Below are 16426 nucleotides of genomic sequence, written 5' to 3' on the forward strand. Positions count from 1 at the left end.
CCAAAGACCGAGCACCTACCTATAACGTGGAAAGAGCGAGCCGGACCTGAACATTGCGAACCGCGTCACATCCACTCACGCCGCGAGCGCACGCGGTACGTTGCGTTTAAACCGCTCCGTCTCGGCCGCCCGTTTTTAATCACCGGACAAAAAAAATTAAAACAACAATAATTATACCGTTTCAGTTTTTATTATATAAATAAACGAACCGATTTATTATGTTACGTTTTATTGTGCGGTATATATAATTTACTGTTTCAATCTATAATTCCTGTGTATACACGACAGTAATTATACGTATGCAGCCTGCGGTTGAAAAATATTCTACGTTTTATACCGTATGTGTATTATTTATATATCATGCAGCGCATGTGGTTCGTTAACGATGTGCATGTGTAGATTATGTTATATGTATATACGCATTTGACGATTTGATTCTACCGAACGTGCCTCGAATCTCGATGATGATTTCCGAAACCACCGTTTAAACCGCACACGTCATTACATATATACGTATACATATATATTTATATATGTATATACGTTATACATTTGCGCATAGATTGTACATCTAAAAATCAACCTAGGCGAGTGTCGGTATTAGTTATAAAATATATATGTAGTATTACATAAGTACGTACAAGCGTGGTGTAATTTTTTTTTTTTTTTTTTTTTTTAATCAAATTGTATAACGAACATGAAAAATTCTTGTAACTCGGCGAACTTGTACAGCTGATGTGATTTAGTAATTATTATACACACCGTACGATACAGTGATTGGAATGAAGACTTTCTGATTTGTCGTGAAATTTTTCTTCTCCGTGCAAGTGAAAAGTAATTAGATAAGTAAGAAAACTGGAAATAAAAAAAAAACAAAAAACAGACTTTTTCCTTAGATTATTCAAGTTCGTATTTCTACCAACACAGTGTGAACATGTAAACGCATATATGTACACAAGTTTCCCTGCAGTGACAATAATTTATATTTCAAAAGTGAATCTCATTTTTCGCGTTAAACTAGAAAAAACGAACCATGGACTCGTGCACCGGATTGTACACATAACATACGTCATATTCACTGGATGAAAAATTGTTCTTCGAAATAAGTGTGAAAGGAGAGCAAAAAGAAGAAAAAAAAAAAAAAATTACAACTAAATTAGGAGAGAAACAAAATTAAATTACACGCGGCACGGACTCGTCGTATAGCCCGTTCATATAAGTAATATTACACACGTACTTAACTGCAGTGGTGTTCGAAAGCAGTGGAACAAGGAGTTTATTCGCCGTCCGACGGGAGAAGTAAATTGGTACGTACCTACACACCTTACATTGCGGATTAATTAAGAATTACACCTCGAATTATGTGCCTATAGACTAGAATCGTTCGTCCCGTCGCTTAACCTTAACCCGTCTTAATACGAGAAATTAAATCCACGTGACGGGATTTTAGAATTATAGCGATTAGTGCATACGGATTACTAATTTCGTTAATTTTTTCTACAATCAATGTTCTTCAATCCAACACGTAGGCGCAGTTGCCAAAAAGACAAAAACAAAAACAAACAAACAACTGGCGTTAAACATATTTTCGCAGTAAAAAATAAAAAAAAAAAAAAAAAAAAAACAAAACCAAAAACCATCCCTCGAGTAGTATGAAAACGAATTACGATACTCGGCGGGAATTAGGCTCGTGACACAAGTAGGGTCAGACGGTATGTGATCAGACGCCGAGGTCCATCGACTGTGTATAACTGAAGAAGCGCGGGAGGGTTGAAACACACGTCCGTTTATCTCTGTAAGTCTGTATAGCCGAAAGGCATTTTATTTATTTATTTTTTTTCATTTTTATTCGCGAATACAGAGATAAATCGGCTCGGTGAGTACGTGACAGCATCCGTGGGGAGGAGAGAGGGGGTGTTGGAATCAGGGAGAAGAGGCCAATCGAGCCGTAAACAGATTTGACGCGCGTACAATCAGCCGACGCATGGGACGTGATTCCGAGTTTCGGGGTGAAGGGTGGTGCCGCAGAGATATCTATTGTGGGCGAGAACCGATTTGCAACACAAAAGGAGGCGACTTTCTCCGCCTCCGAAGAGAGAGAGAGAGAGAGAGGGAGAGAGTCAGAGAAAAAGGAAAAGGAAAGAGAGTTAGGAGCGTATCGAATCAACGAGCGTCGCTAACGGAGAAGAATCGGAAAAAATATCAACGAGGGTTTCCTCGCCGTATAGATTAATAACGCGTAAAAGTCCGGGCGTTATAATATAATCCGTCGATTATTCTGAATATCCCGGCAATCAGCTCATTGTGCCATCCGTCGCGTATTTTTTCTATATCGGCCAAAATCGCGTCAATAGTGTTAACAATATGCGGGATTAACGACTCCGGGACAACGGAATACATGCATGTACATTATTAACGTGGAGGGTTGAAAGGAAGCTGCGTGTATTCGCTTGTGTATAAATGCGTGATCGCGTGAGTTATTTCGGCAGACACCTGCAGCGTCGTCGTCGAGGCAAAAGGTGCCGCGTGAAATCGGCCTGAATGATCGTCGAGAGACCGTCTGAATGCGCGTTCCCGCCGCTGACGGACAATGGCGACGCAAGATTCTTGAGCCAAGTGTATGTATATATACGAGGCGCGAGCCGAAAATTATATTCCACATTTTGTTCACGGTTCTTGATCCATTCTGAGGACTCGTGTTTATTTTTATTTTTTTTATTTTATTTTTTTTTACATTCGTTGTGCGAAAATTTCGTTTATTATTTTCCCGCTTATTCTTATTTCTCGTTTCGGAACAAACAAACAAACAAACAAACAAACAAACAAACAAATAAGAGAGCAAGCGAACGAACGAATGAACAGAAGTGAGCATCGAACGTCGGCGAGACCGTGATATTCAAAGCTCTTCTATAATTGCGCTTAACGGCTTAACGCCTCCGGAGGCAGCCGGGCTTTTTGTACTTCGAATTATCCTTAAGACCGGATTGCAGTGTGCGCAGGGAATAATGGGGGGATGGGGGCGGACGTGGACGTTTTTTGCGAAGAGCCCGAGATCTCGAGAGCTTTTATATAATCAGGACCATGACGACGACGAGATTTAAATCTACCGAATGATTCACCCTTACTTAGAACGTAGAATATACGTATTGCACTCGCATACACGTCTGAAAAGTAACGAACGAGCTGCGAAGTATTATACCACCCTTACAGCGTTTATTCTCGCCTCTGCATTATAAGAGAAACGAATATCGAGACAAATGAAATTAAATTCTACATGTAACATACCTAAACATGTCCTGTCGTTGTACAATTTATAAACATTAATGTAGAAATAACACGGAATAAGGTATTATACGTATAATGTGTTTCATTCCAAGCCCTGCATCGTAACGCAATTCACAATGCTTAAAAAAAAACCGACGACACGCAGTACGAGTTGTCAGACATGCGAACGACATTATGCAAGTTTTTCCGCAAACGCTCACCCCCATACAGTCAAAAGGCAAAACCACGCCAGCTTTTTACATTCTTCATGTAAGCCCGCGTACGTGTTGTAAGCTGATACAACATCATTAATTGACAGTAAACCGCGCAATAACTCACTTAGCGTTTGGGTTTATACTCTCAAGGATCGAGGATACAATTAGCATGTATAATCATTAGCATCGGTTGGGGGGGGAGGAGGAGGGGGTGTCATTGAAGCACGCAACGCGCTTTCAGCCTCGGGTGTCGTTCAGCAATATTCTCTTCCTCTTTTCTTTTTTCTTTTTGCGCTTTTTCTCGTACAATTTTGCACTTCTATGACGTTAATTATGATCTTTGTTACTTGTTGTCAGTCGCGTTTGTTCTTGTAGGTATATAAATATCTATTTATTCCCCACCGCAACGTTTTAAAATCCGCTTATATGCAGACACGCTTCGTGCACCAGTTTGCGTGACAAAAGCCAAACGAGATAAATTTACCCGCTTAATACCCGACGTACTGTGTAAGCTGTAATTATACTTGCAGACACGAGCAGAATGCTAATTATTTTCAGCTTCAAACCTTCACATACGTATTCGTTCAAGCGTTGAATCAATATAAATTCGGTGCAAAACACACGCGCATTTTCATACTTGTTATTCGCAGATAAATTATTAATTTTCCTCCATACGTGGATGTAATAATAAATAGTAACAACAATAAAAATAATGCATTAATTACACAGAATCAAATAAAATAACTTTAAACTTGGCACAGAAAATCTCCAATTAAAATATATCCACACTCAGGACTAGTTCAGAAAAAATAATTACCCATGTCGTGCGAAGAATACGTGTATTGCAGATGAAGATGAAGTTCACTTTCTGGATCCGTCCGTATCTTGGGCAACAGCTTATTAAATCCAGCGATTACCCACGTAGCTCTCGAGTAGTTTCGGAAAAAGTGCGGGAATCGTATCTTGCAGGGCATCCGATAATCCGCGATCGAGTGCAGTCGTCGTCCAGATCCGTCTTCGAAAGGGTTGTAAGTCGAAGAGTAGCCGCGAGTATCGAGGCATACGTTTCAGGGCTTCTTCGCGGCAGAAAGTGATCCATAGACAGGTTCATAACACGTGTCACAATAAAATTTTCCTCCCTGAAATATGATTGTGTATTCAAACATCCCTAAATTATTATAGACAATGAACTACAGGATAGTTATTTATTCATACAATATAAAAAGAAGTCCGCCGTTTGAAAAGAAATAAAAAAATTAACGGAACCTCCAGCCGACGACGCCGCGACGCTGAAAGACCAATTTCTACCGGATTCAATTCCACGTTTCGAGCACTTACAGCGTGGGTGCAAGGGTAGGTGAGTAGGTATAACTCGTAAAAAGGTCGAAAGGTGTGCACCTTGCAGTCCGCAACATTTACGTAACATGCATAATATGTGTATCGGGGAAGTCGAGTGTTGCAATTATCGCTCTCCGCGTTGCAGCGGTGCACTCCCATCCCAGAAGATGCAGTGAGCTAGAGCTATGCACCGCATGGATGTGCGTGTGTGTGTGTGAGTGTGTGTGTGCAGAGAGGTGCAGTATAAAGCTCGGGAAATCTATAAACGTCCCGGCGGTGCTGCTATAGCTGGTGCTTCGCGTACGGCACGACACTCGACGTCCTCGTGCACATATGCAGCCACTCAAAGTGCCGTTGGCAAAGTGCGATAATTAGTGCCCCGATGACGGTGGCAGGTATACAGGCCTCCCTGCCTGCCTCCCTCCCTCCCTTGCCTGTGATCCTGGATCACGAGCAGACTCGGAGTATAAGTTGAATGCGGCAGCTCGGTATGCGTGTAACATCCGGAAGTACATCTCGAAAAAATATATTGTATCTGCATCGAAGGAAAGGAGAATATTGAAAAGAAAGTGAGAGTGATTCTCTCCACATTGATCTCTCGAAGCTAATTGACGATTGCATTTTTTACTGTTATTTATATTCAGAATTGAAAAAAGCGGAATCGATCTTGATTTATGGTGAGAAGTTGAAAAGTTATTTCGTTATTATTTTTATATACAAGCTCGTCTAGTTTGGTAAAATAATTTGACAATTCTTTACTCTGATCGCGACTAGTTCATTGAAGCATTAAAATAATGAGTAAATATATCAGCTGGTATAAGCGTCGTCTTCGTCGTTAGTATTAAAGTTCACCAGCTGGGCCAATTGTGACGTGTTTAGGTATCAAGGATAAATTATACACGTACACACACAGTGTCGGATCGTCGATCGTCTGTCGGTGAATAATGAAAACGCGAAGGCGTTGCGGGATGAAAGCACACATGATACACCTCGTTACCCAATTGTACAATTGTACAATTGCACAATCAGGCGGAGTTGGGTAAACAGGACTCCACACACCTACGTACACATACACACACACACATACACACACGCGCGTATGCGAATGCTTTACTAATTAAAATAGCGGTCGGATGTTGCACCTCGCGAACACCGTGTATAATAACGACAGCGATATGTACCTGCATCGCTACATCTGGAACGAGTACACCGCATGCTGAATTCGAACGTTGGTTTGGAGTTAAGTAGAACAGCCAGAGCAGGACGACTGGTCGACCGATTTGTTTATACATCCATATATATAAAATTTTTTGTAATCTTAAACCAGCAAGAAACATTGTAAAAAAATTACAAGAGAATATAAAGAACGAAATTGTTTTCATACAAAGAAATTTTCCATCAAATCGGGTCGATTTTAATCGAATCCCGAGTGTAGGACGATATATAAGGATACAAAAAAGAGCGGAGTAAATTGTACTCCGAACGTTCAGCCGAGGTAATTCAATACCGTCTCGGCGTCTGCCTTGTTTCTTGCCACTTGACTCAAGATCGGTTTAATTTCTGTTGACAGAGACCCAGAGGCTTCGAAAGGCCCGAAGATTCTGCCTTCCCAGCAGCTGGGGGCTGCGGTCGCTCCATGGCCGGGCGCCACCGGCCTCCTAGCCTCGGTGACAGCTGACGACATGGCTCACAAAGGTAAGAAGAATTGCGTTTCAACGGACCCGAGACGCATCCTGATTCTTTTTATTCCATCTTCCTCCTTCCCCCTTCATGAAAAAATAATGCATCGAGGTGAGATTGACATACAGAGAAAAAACAAAACGTCAGAGATAAGAGCGAGTCGATGAATTTATCGTCAATAACCATAGACACCGTTAAGATTAGCGTTTCCGTTTTACGAGGGAAATAAGTCGCGGACAGATGTCTCATGTGCCTTGTTATATACCGTGGACAGTTTGTCCTGCACTCGGTCCATACGGGTTTTATCATAATCGTCGTGAGTTGTATATGTGGGATGGATGTTGGGTAGGTGGGGGGAACGGTCGAATACCATCGTCGTAATCGAACGTCAGATTGGAAAATGATATACGACATCGTATGGCATACTATACCGTGTAGTATATATATATATAACATAAGGTATATCCGCAGAGGGACGAAGAAGCGGAGCTGCAAAGGAACGCCGCGCCGTCGTCGGATCGAATAAGAAGATTGCGCGGAGGACCGAGGGAGAGAAAAAGTATAACTCGAGCGGTTATTTGTTTTCCTTACGGATTGCCGTCGGCCGTTCTGACCGGACCTCGCCCTCATCCACAAAAGGGAATATAAATCCACGTCCCGTTCGTTAGACGATTCCATATCAGAACCATCGAGTGGAAGTCCATGAGTCGTTGTCTAGGTCTGCTGCATCGTGTTACACGATTAACGTGGATAAGGATAAGGATAAGGATATTAGGTAACTCGAATGGTCCCGTCATTCCTCGATGCGCGCTATGAAGGTCGAATATCCTTAGTGGGCAAGAAGCGATTCAAAGTATCGAAGCGGCACGCGGGGGTCGACCATCGGCTGCAGAGCGAGCGGGGCGTTTAACCCCATTAGCCCTGAATGGAGAGGCTTTGCACAGAGAGTCGTCTCTTCCTCTTAGCGGCGACTTCCAGGGTGACTAGAGACTCGGGGGTGTTTTGGGGACGCCCCGTGCACCATCCGAGGGTGGGTGACTCTCCGCGTCTGGCAGCTCTCCTCTAAAACGTCCCCCGTCCGCCCCTCTGCCGTTTCAACCTTCCTTCCTTCCTTCCTTCCTTACTTCCTTCCTTTCTTACTTCCTCTCGACTTCTCCGCACCGCCACGTTAAGAAGACGACCGGCATCCCGCCCGCACCCCCGGTCAACTTGGTATTGATTTCCGCGTTTCTCTCACACGGTGACGGAGACAGTCTTCGAGAACCTCGTCGTCGAGACGGAATCAAGGAACCGGGTTCAGACATCCCGGAGGACTTTGCTAAGAAAGTCTGGAAGACCCTCGACTTCACTGCTCAAATGGTTCGTCGGTCCTGAAATCGTCTGCAAAGGTTATTGTTGACGTTTACTGAACCCTACAAATTTACCTGACAATGCTCGACTCTCGGCCATTTGATCAATCACTCGGTTGAATGATTCTCTCTGTCTCGACGTTCTTCTCGCCGAGGTTCCTTGGTCACCGTCTTTTCAACCACGTCCACCTAAATCAACTCGTAATTCAAAGAATTAGAACACAGCGGTTGTCAAATGATCACCGAAGTTTGGGAACCTTTCGATTTCCGAATCATCCTGCGGGCCAGCACTCGAGTGCCCGAACAGTCTAACGGGCTCAACCTGTTGGCGTTTGGAATTCTCTTCGACGGTAGAGAACGAAGAAGAGAAGAGAAGAGAAGAGAAGAGAAGAAGCGGGCGAGCCAATCAGAGGGCAACGAATGCCTAATGGCTCGGTCTCGGTGTTTGCGCTCGAGTTAACGCCGCCACGAATCCTTGGAGTTGGCGCTCAGCCGGCCCGCCAAGAGCCAACCGGGGAGCTCGAGCCCAACCACCGGATCGAGTTTCACACCTCGGCGAGTCCCAGGACAAAGCCGATGACAAGGAGGCACCCACACCGCGGGTATCCTATCTGGAGTCCTTCTCGCATCTTTACTCATCTTGACGGCGGTCGACCGCAGCTTGTCCAGAGAACCAGAGACACCCACAAAGTTCGGGGATGCCGTCAACGAAGTCTTGGCTAACGGCTCCGAGTAGTTTTCCAGACGTCCTGAAATCGAGAAACAGAAAGTTGTTACAATAAGAGCAAGCCGGAAGCGAGACGCTCAAGCACCACGGTTACCAGATATATCTTATATTACCAAGGAAGAAGCAGCGTGTATCGGTCGATTAAGGACGATGGAGACAAAGTACCGGGACTGTGAAACTATCGATGGATGAATAATTTATTCCAAAGTGTTAAATGACGCTCGTCAGAAGAGTGACGTCAGCTGTCAGCTAAGCCATCAGCTACGTCACCCCGGAGAGGCGAAGATTCGAAGAGCGAGGCGGAGGATGAGAATGTGGTGGAGTAAGGAAGGGTAAGGAAGGCCCCCGAGCATTGATCGCTTTTCTGAATTCCAAGTGGATATACGAGGCGCTTGTATAAGTATAATATACACGGAGATGGCCGCGGAATTCTCTGTCGCAGATATTCGCCAAAAGTTTGCCGGCAAAGCGTCGAGTCGCGTAGATACGCGCCTGTTTTGCGATAATAGAGGGAAACACCGTGCAGATCGTGCATATCGTACGTTTACACACGCGTAAATACTTTCAGTACACATTCGCGGGCCTATCACGCTCCGCTGGAAAAACGTGTCTTCTTTTCCGTGCAAAAGAGCAGAAGAACGAGAAGAAAAGGTAAAAGCTGTAGAGCGAGAGACGAGCTAACGTCTTTTGATCTTTACAGCCTACCTCGTGAGATTCTCTAGCCCATCCATCCCCATCTCTTCTCTGAACGCGTTGCATTCAATTAATTTATGCCGGTTCTCTGAAAGGTGAAAATATAATATTCGTATCGTCGAAAAAATATCCGAGTCCTAATTTTTTTTTCAGAAAAATAAATCATTGCTAGTTCAATTACGTGATAAAAATCAATCTCGCATTCTGGGATTCTAATATTTCTCTTTTTTCAACTTTTGACTTCTCGATGACTAAATCAGTAAAAAAAAAACCTTGAATTGACAAATTTGAGCTATTCGCAAAAAATCGACGAATCTGAGCGTGGTAGTTTAAAAAAACACGAAGCATTTGTAGTCTGCACTTTGCGACTTTGTAAACCGGAGACGACTTCGCCAACTTTTGCGAGTTTAAAATTCCTAAAAATGAATTATTCTTGGTATTTTAGAAGTAAAATATTCAATTTAGAAGCATAATATACGTTAATTCGAAAATTTTAGACTAACAGTAACAATCGTTACTGCGTATATTTTTAACAGGTGTTTTTACCTATACCTCCGAATTAAATCCATCCGCGTACTTTATCCAAACAGTCAAAATCTTGTGCGTGCCCGTATAATTCTTAATTAAATCGGCGTACACCGAGAGTAGGAACGAAAGGGTGTTGAAGTGTAGGTAAACGAATACCTAAGCGTGTGTCTATCCGTGAAGGCGAATTTATCACGCGGGAGCTAGCAGTAACCCGCAGCAAGAAGAGAAGACGCGGTGAAGTCTTCAAAGGAGCGTAAGAGAGAGAGAGTGTCTGATTCACCTGCACGCGTGCCAAGAACCCTGAAGCACTGACAATGAGCTGTTTACCTACCCTGGTTGGTAGCTCAAGCCGGAGGAGCTTTCTCTCGGTTCTCCAATTAAACTTTTACTCGGGACACTCGAGAAGCCCGCAAGGCCCTGAGGGCTGAGGGCTGAAGATGTGAGGGAGCTTTTCACCCCCGCCCGCCATCTTCTTTCGAGCTCGGTTAGCTCGGCGCTCTTCCCTGCTTTCTGACATGTTTAACGAAGCTCTCCGCGCCTTCGACCACCGCGCGGCACGCGCCCACCCCCGGATCTCCTTTTCTCCTTTCCTCCTTTTCTCTCCCTCCCTTCCTCTTTCTTTCTTCTTTACTCCCGTCCGCCAGCCAAGTGTCCGAGGACGTGTCCTGCCTCGGCAAAAGGCGGTCTTGGGACCCGGAGGGACGCGGGGAACTCCGTAACTCGCATCCGCGTGAATTCGACTGTAAAATTTAGCTCTTCAAACAGAACCGGCACCCCGCTGGCGAGTCGGATCCCTCGGGACTGTGTGTATGGGAGGCCGTCGATTTTCTTCCGAGAGGGACAACTCGGACTTCACGTGTAAGAACACCGACCCCTTCGCCGAGTTGTAGAGAAATTTTTACTCCCTGAGAAGATGAAGAAACGGAAAAACTGATTCAGCTGACGCTTGTTTTTTTTTACACCCTTTTTTACTCGTCGTAAATTTGTGTCAAATGTTACATACTTCGAACAAAAAAAATAATTTTACCATATCTCAAAACTCCTCATAATTTTCAAACTTTCGTTATAATTTACAAATCATGTCGATCCTTTATTATACCCTTGAAAAAATTACGACGTACAAAAAACTTGCGCGGAGTCTCTGCAGTCTGCAGAATATCTAGATATACGATGCGGAGGGCATTTATCCGTAGGGTCGTTATTCAGAAACAGCGGGTGGTGAGGGTGAGGGGGAGGATGCTGTCCGCAATGTGGAACCTGGCTGTTTCCGGTCGGTATACAAGAAGAAACAGGCGCGAAAAAAGAGATACGACTCGTGGAGGGTTTATTGCGAATAAGAGAAAGGAGCCGCAAGGGTGCGAAAGCGTATACCTATAACACGCGGGAGCTGATTAGCACAAGAAGACAAGTGGACGTCGTAATAGCGTCGCGGAAATAATGTCGAGTGGCAATTTAATGCATTTTAACGGGCTCGAGCGTCACGAAGGCGGATCGGAAAGGACCTTTAGTCGGGCCTTTCGCCACCGCTGATTTAGGGCCCCCCGGCTGCGACGTAAAAAGAGAAATTAGATTGCGGCCAGGACGCGGCACGGCTACTAGCCTGTCTCGTACTTCTCTTCCGGCACGGAGAGTAAGTGACTGGAAATTTTACTGCCCTTGATTATATCACGAAAGACTGCAAGCTTCGAGACTTCGTATCCTGCGCTCGAGTGATTGCGTTAAAATTTATCGCGAAATATTCCGCGTGCAAGATAAGATAGCGCCGTAGATTAGGATGATAATAATAATAGCAAGAAGAAGGTGTCGGCGAATATTAAACAGTCGGTCATTTGTTTGATATACGAGAGAAAGGCGGGGGTTGCAGCCATCTTTCATAGGCTATAGGGTATATCGTACCTATACTTGTATATAAGGGCGGGCCGCGAGGGTGGAACGAGATGTGCAAAAAACCGTTCCGAAGACGTCGCGTCGCAAGAAGTTTACTCGAGAGGCGTCTTTGCACCGACGACGTGACGGCAAAAAGTTAGACGCCATCTTTCCCTTTTGTCTCCCGGAATACGAAATGATAATAACTTATTGCGGCGAACAGTTGTTACTTCATTACTCGAATACTCACCCTGCAAGCTCGGCCTTTTTCTTCGCCGGCCTCGACGCAGCCTGTGTTATGTATTATGTTATTTATAAGGCTGAGTATATTAAAAAAAAAATGTATAAAGAGCCGGCATAGCGATAGAGGATGATACGAATATCACACGACTTCTGTATTATTGTCACAAAACTATTTCTTGCAATCTAAGAAATTGACCATCGATCAATGTTTGAGTAAGTAAACAAATAAGCACTTATTTTCGCGTATTTAGAATCTTGGATAAATAATAACAGTTACCAGAAAAACGTGCTGCAGGCATTTTTGTTTAACAAATGATTTTTTGAATTAACAAATGATGGGAGTTGGTGAAAAATTATTCTGCAATTTTTTTTTTTCACGTTTCGAGTCATTTTCCCGCGCATATATATCTCGTTCGCGAATCACACCACACTACGATGCAGCGACGCGCGTGCGAATGCAACAAAAAAAAAGGTATGGAAAAACGAGAAAAGGGAGGAAAAAAACTATGTCATCTGGGCTAAATAAATATTGTGACAAAGTAAGGGAGAACTCTGGCCTGCTTTGACAGCCTCCGTTTTGCCCAACGTATCCGTACGTTGTATAATAATAATGACGCGCACACATGTAGCTTGTGTACAACAGGGTACATATATTCTTACTTAGTTTAGATCCGGGCCCTGCATTGGTCCCAGAGTCTCTAGGTTTAGGGCTATGCGCTGTGGGTACGCAGCAACTGTCGGCCTAATTCCCCCTAAATGTTTCCGGAGATTACATCAGTTGTTCATTGTACATTCTCCGCTTATACACATGTTCGAAGGGAGAGGAGAGGAGAGGAGAGGAGAGGAGAGGAGAATACGAAGGTGTCGTGTTCTCTCTCTATTTGCGCGCATGCCTCCTCGCTATCGAGATAGGTTCACTCACACTAGGCTGCCATGTTTACTGACATAAAGGTACCTTATGTACCTAATACGCGTAATTTTTACCTAGAAAAATGCCTGAGGCACACCAGTTGGTTGTCTCGAAATAGAACGCGTAATTGATTTTGTTTCATGATGATAAAAAGTAGCGTTTACTTATCTTTCAGATTGTCATTTCGTTTTTCAGAGATAATACACAGACAAATTTTCAACAATTGTACGTAAGGAGAATCATTCTTCGGTTTTTTTTTCTATTTGCAAATCGTACATTTCATTTTTGGTTTATAGAAACGTGTAAAAGTTGAATGATTTGATTTTCACAAAAAACGCTGCATTACATACAAAAAAAAAAAAAAAACACAGGAAACAGATGCAAAGTCTTTGAAACGTATATCCAAAGTGCGATTGGGTTAAAGAGAAACGTATTTGAATTAAAACGGGGCTCTATTTAACCGTGTTTAATTTTCTGAAAAAAAAAAGTAGGAGTAGTATCGAGAATATATAATAGTAAGTTGAGATATTATTCCCACGTGATAACGTGACCTAACGTAAAAATATCTATTCACTTCGATGTACATGAATAATTGCAAGAAATTGTTATTTTTTAAATATTGATTTAATTTAGAAAAAAAACATGCATCTCCTTTTTTACAATTTCTGAAATCGAACGGAAAGTTAAAATTCAAACGCCGAAAAAATCGCATAAACAAACTCCATTACCGAAGTATTACTATACATGTGAGATTGCGGTAAAAAAATGTACATAATTTAGTTCAGGATGAAACTAGAGTGAACTCATCACATGTATATTGCACTCTCTCACAACAATATCTGACAAACAAAACACCGTGAACCCTCTCCGGATTTATTTTTTGGTTCCCACTGCTTTATCATTCATCTTCATATCTCCAGGTTTGTTTTCCATTCTATTTTCTACCATAAGATTCTTTCTACGTCACTCGCTCACTAACTCCCTCCCTCTCTCTCTCTCTATACCCTTGCAAAGAGACGTATACATGCACGCACACTCGGTCCAAGATTTACCCGGACTATATCTTGAAAAGCCCTCTCAAGAGGCACTTGAACGAACGACCGCCCCCGCACAATGGTTGTGCGCGAGCGCACACCTGCCGCCTCCTCTTCTCGTAGGCTGAGAGATCCATGGATCGCTATGGAAAGAGAGAAAGAGAAAGAGGAAAGGAGATAGATAGAGAGAAAGCGAAAGAATAAGAGAGAGAAAGAAAGAGAGGGCGGATATTCGTAGTCGTCCCCATAAAGCTGACCCATATTCTCATCTTCGTAACAAGGCCAAATAAGCTGTGACACTTCTGATGGGATTACGGTCCTCCGTCCGGAAAAAGTGGGAAGAGGGCCAATTACCTTGTCGAAAGTCACAACTCCGCCTGCCTGCCAGACTGCCGCTATGCAGCGAATGCTCTGGAGAACCGTTTATGTATACCTACCTACCAACCTACCTACCAAACTACCTACCAATACCTGCTCACACACTAAACACACACACACTTACTGGAGGCCTTCAGCGTCACCTCAACTTGCCATCCAGAATTTTTCCCCCTTTTCCTAACTCGCTCCGTTTTTCACGCCGTTTGTTATATTTTCCTCAGGAATTTCCCATTTGTATAAGAGAGGAGAACGTTTGGTCTCCAACGATGGATCGAACGTAAGTGGGATTGAACGGATTCGAAAGAAAATTTTTTTTTTCCGAAGATGTGATTTGACGAGAGTGCAGTCAAGTCGTATCTATCGCAGAACAACGTCTGATCGACGCGATGATTTTAAACCTATGAATTCACATCTGGAAAATTTCGAGGATCGCTATTTTGCGGACATAATTCATATGTTGATTTGTCATAAATTGTTACTCTACTTTCTTTGCAAAATGTGTTCTCTATACGAATACCCAAAGATGTATAATTTTTTTTAACTCCCCTACCAATCGGAAAAAACGCGCTACGAAAAATCACTAAAAACTCGAGTTTTGTTTACAAAAACGGACCCATTTCATAAAACTTCAGAAACGAAATGATCAGGAACAATAACATAATTTTTTTCAAAACGACAAAAAAGAACAGAATCTTCTTTACATAAATCTGCGGCGTTTAACTCTTTCCATGGCAAGGAGAGATTTTTTCGTTTTCAACAAATTGAACCCGTTCAACCCGAGTTGTATTTTTTAAGCCATCGCTTTGTACCCAAGTTTCCCTGCAGAAGAGGAAAATTCGATGGCGCATAATTCTTTGGAAAGGGCAGAGGCTTCTTAACCCTGGCTAACAATATTCCCACATGTTGATCTCGTTCCGATATGATCCTAATTACGAGCTGGTTTTCCGGGTTCCCCGGTCTCCCGGGGATCGGTTCCCATGGGACAATCCAAAGCACGACGACGTGGTCGGCGAACCACAATAGCCATACCTATGTTATACGCGTGAAGCTGGTGCGGATATTCGTGGAGGCTGCATTGTGCTCGCACAGCGCACGTCGATCGCGAGTGATTGTGATCCTTATTAAGAGCGAACGGGGCAGCCTGGACCGCCTGCAGGGGTTGTCGAAATTCCCCTACGAGACGGACGATCACGGGACGAAACGAAACGCGAGGAGGGTGGAGGGGGACGCTCCTCGGATTCCTACGTTTTACCAAAATATCGAAAACCTAGCATGTGCAGGGTGTCTCGATCCCGAGCCGGCTTAAGGATGAACGGGGCGCGTCGTCTGAAGCAAAACTTTGGAAAAACGAGAAAAATTCTTCTACGTACATGCGTAGTATACACGGAGAGAAGAAAAAGAGCAGATTTAATTAAAAACTGTAGGAATAGAAAGACACGTGGTCAGTTTTTCTACGGCTCGCTTTGACGAGTAAATAAGGGGGGGGGGGGGGGGGGGGGGGGGCAAGAGGTGGTAAAAACTACACGTCATGCTCACAAAAGTTGAAAGAAAAAACAAAAAAGTATCGGTACTCACCACCGAGGATCCCATCTTGAAAGTACGAAAGCCAAACGACTGCAGCGTTTTTGCAAATGATCACATGCACACACTGCACTTTGAAGACTATTTGAATTTACGTAGCACTTAAAACGCCGATTGATTATATGAACAAAAGCCGGGATTAAACAATACGGATTTTATCACACTGTAAATCGGGCTACGAATTGATTCCAACCGATGTTTACGACGCGGCGTCGTCGCGCTGACTGATTAACTCTGTGTTGAAATTTTGACCTCACACACAATCAACACTCACATGAACACAACACGGACGCTCGCTCTGTTTACATCCGACTGTTATCACGGACTGCTTCAAAACAACTTTCTCAGCTTCTCGGAATCTCAATTCTCGTCGGTTTCGTTAACGTTATCCGAATCTTGATCGCATGCAAACTCGTGGGACGCAGCAATAACTGCGATGCATTTCGTTGATCCCATTGCTGCATCACGAGTGCATTAGAAGCGATTTCTTGATCAGTTTAACTCGTACTCTGAAATAATGTATTGTAAAATTACAAAAAAATAAATTTTTAGTGTCTAAGAACCCAGCAATTGGTGTTAGCAATCGAGAAATTCACAATTTGCGCTGTAGATTTATAATT

The 16426-nt window shown here is 43.4% G+C and overlaps 1 protein-coding gene across 2 annotated transcripts in view; it reads left to right on the forward strand.

The window, feature by feature from the left end:
- Positions 1 to 832: 832 nt before the first annotated feature.
- LOC124412351 (paired box protein Pax-6-like) overlaps positions 833 to 16426 on the forward strand; it is a 59845-nt gene continuing 44251 nt past the window's right edge. For both annotated transcript variants that reach the window (XR_006929788.1, XM_046892151.1), the window contains exons 1-2: positions 833 to 1307; positions 6388 to 6512. Coding sequence is in view for 1 of the 2 variants with exons in the window: in XM_046892151.1 (XP_046748107.1) it covers positions 6500 to 6512 (13 nt within the window). In the remaining variant the exon portion in view is untranslated. The remainder of the gene's footprint in view (positions 1308 to 6387; positions 6513 to 16426) is intronic.

Source organism: Diprion similis, chromosome 11 (assembly GCF_021155765.1).
Source record: "Diprion similis isolate iyDipSimi1 chromosome 11, iyDipSimi1.1, whole genome shotgun sequence".
NCBI lineage: Eukaryota > Metazoa > Arthropoda > Insecta > Hymenoptera > Diprionidae > Diprion > Diprion similis.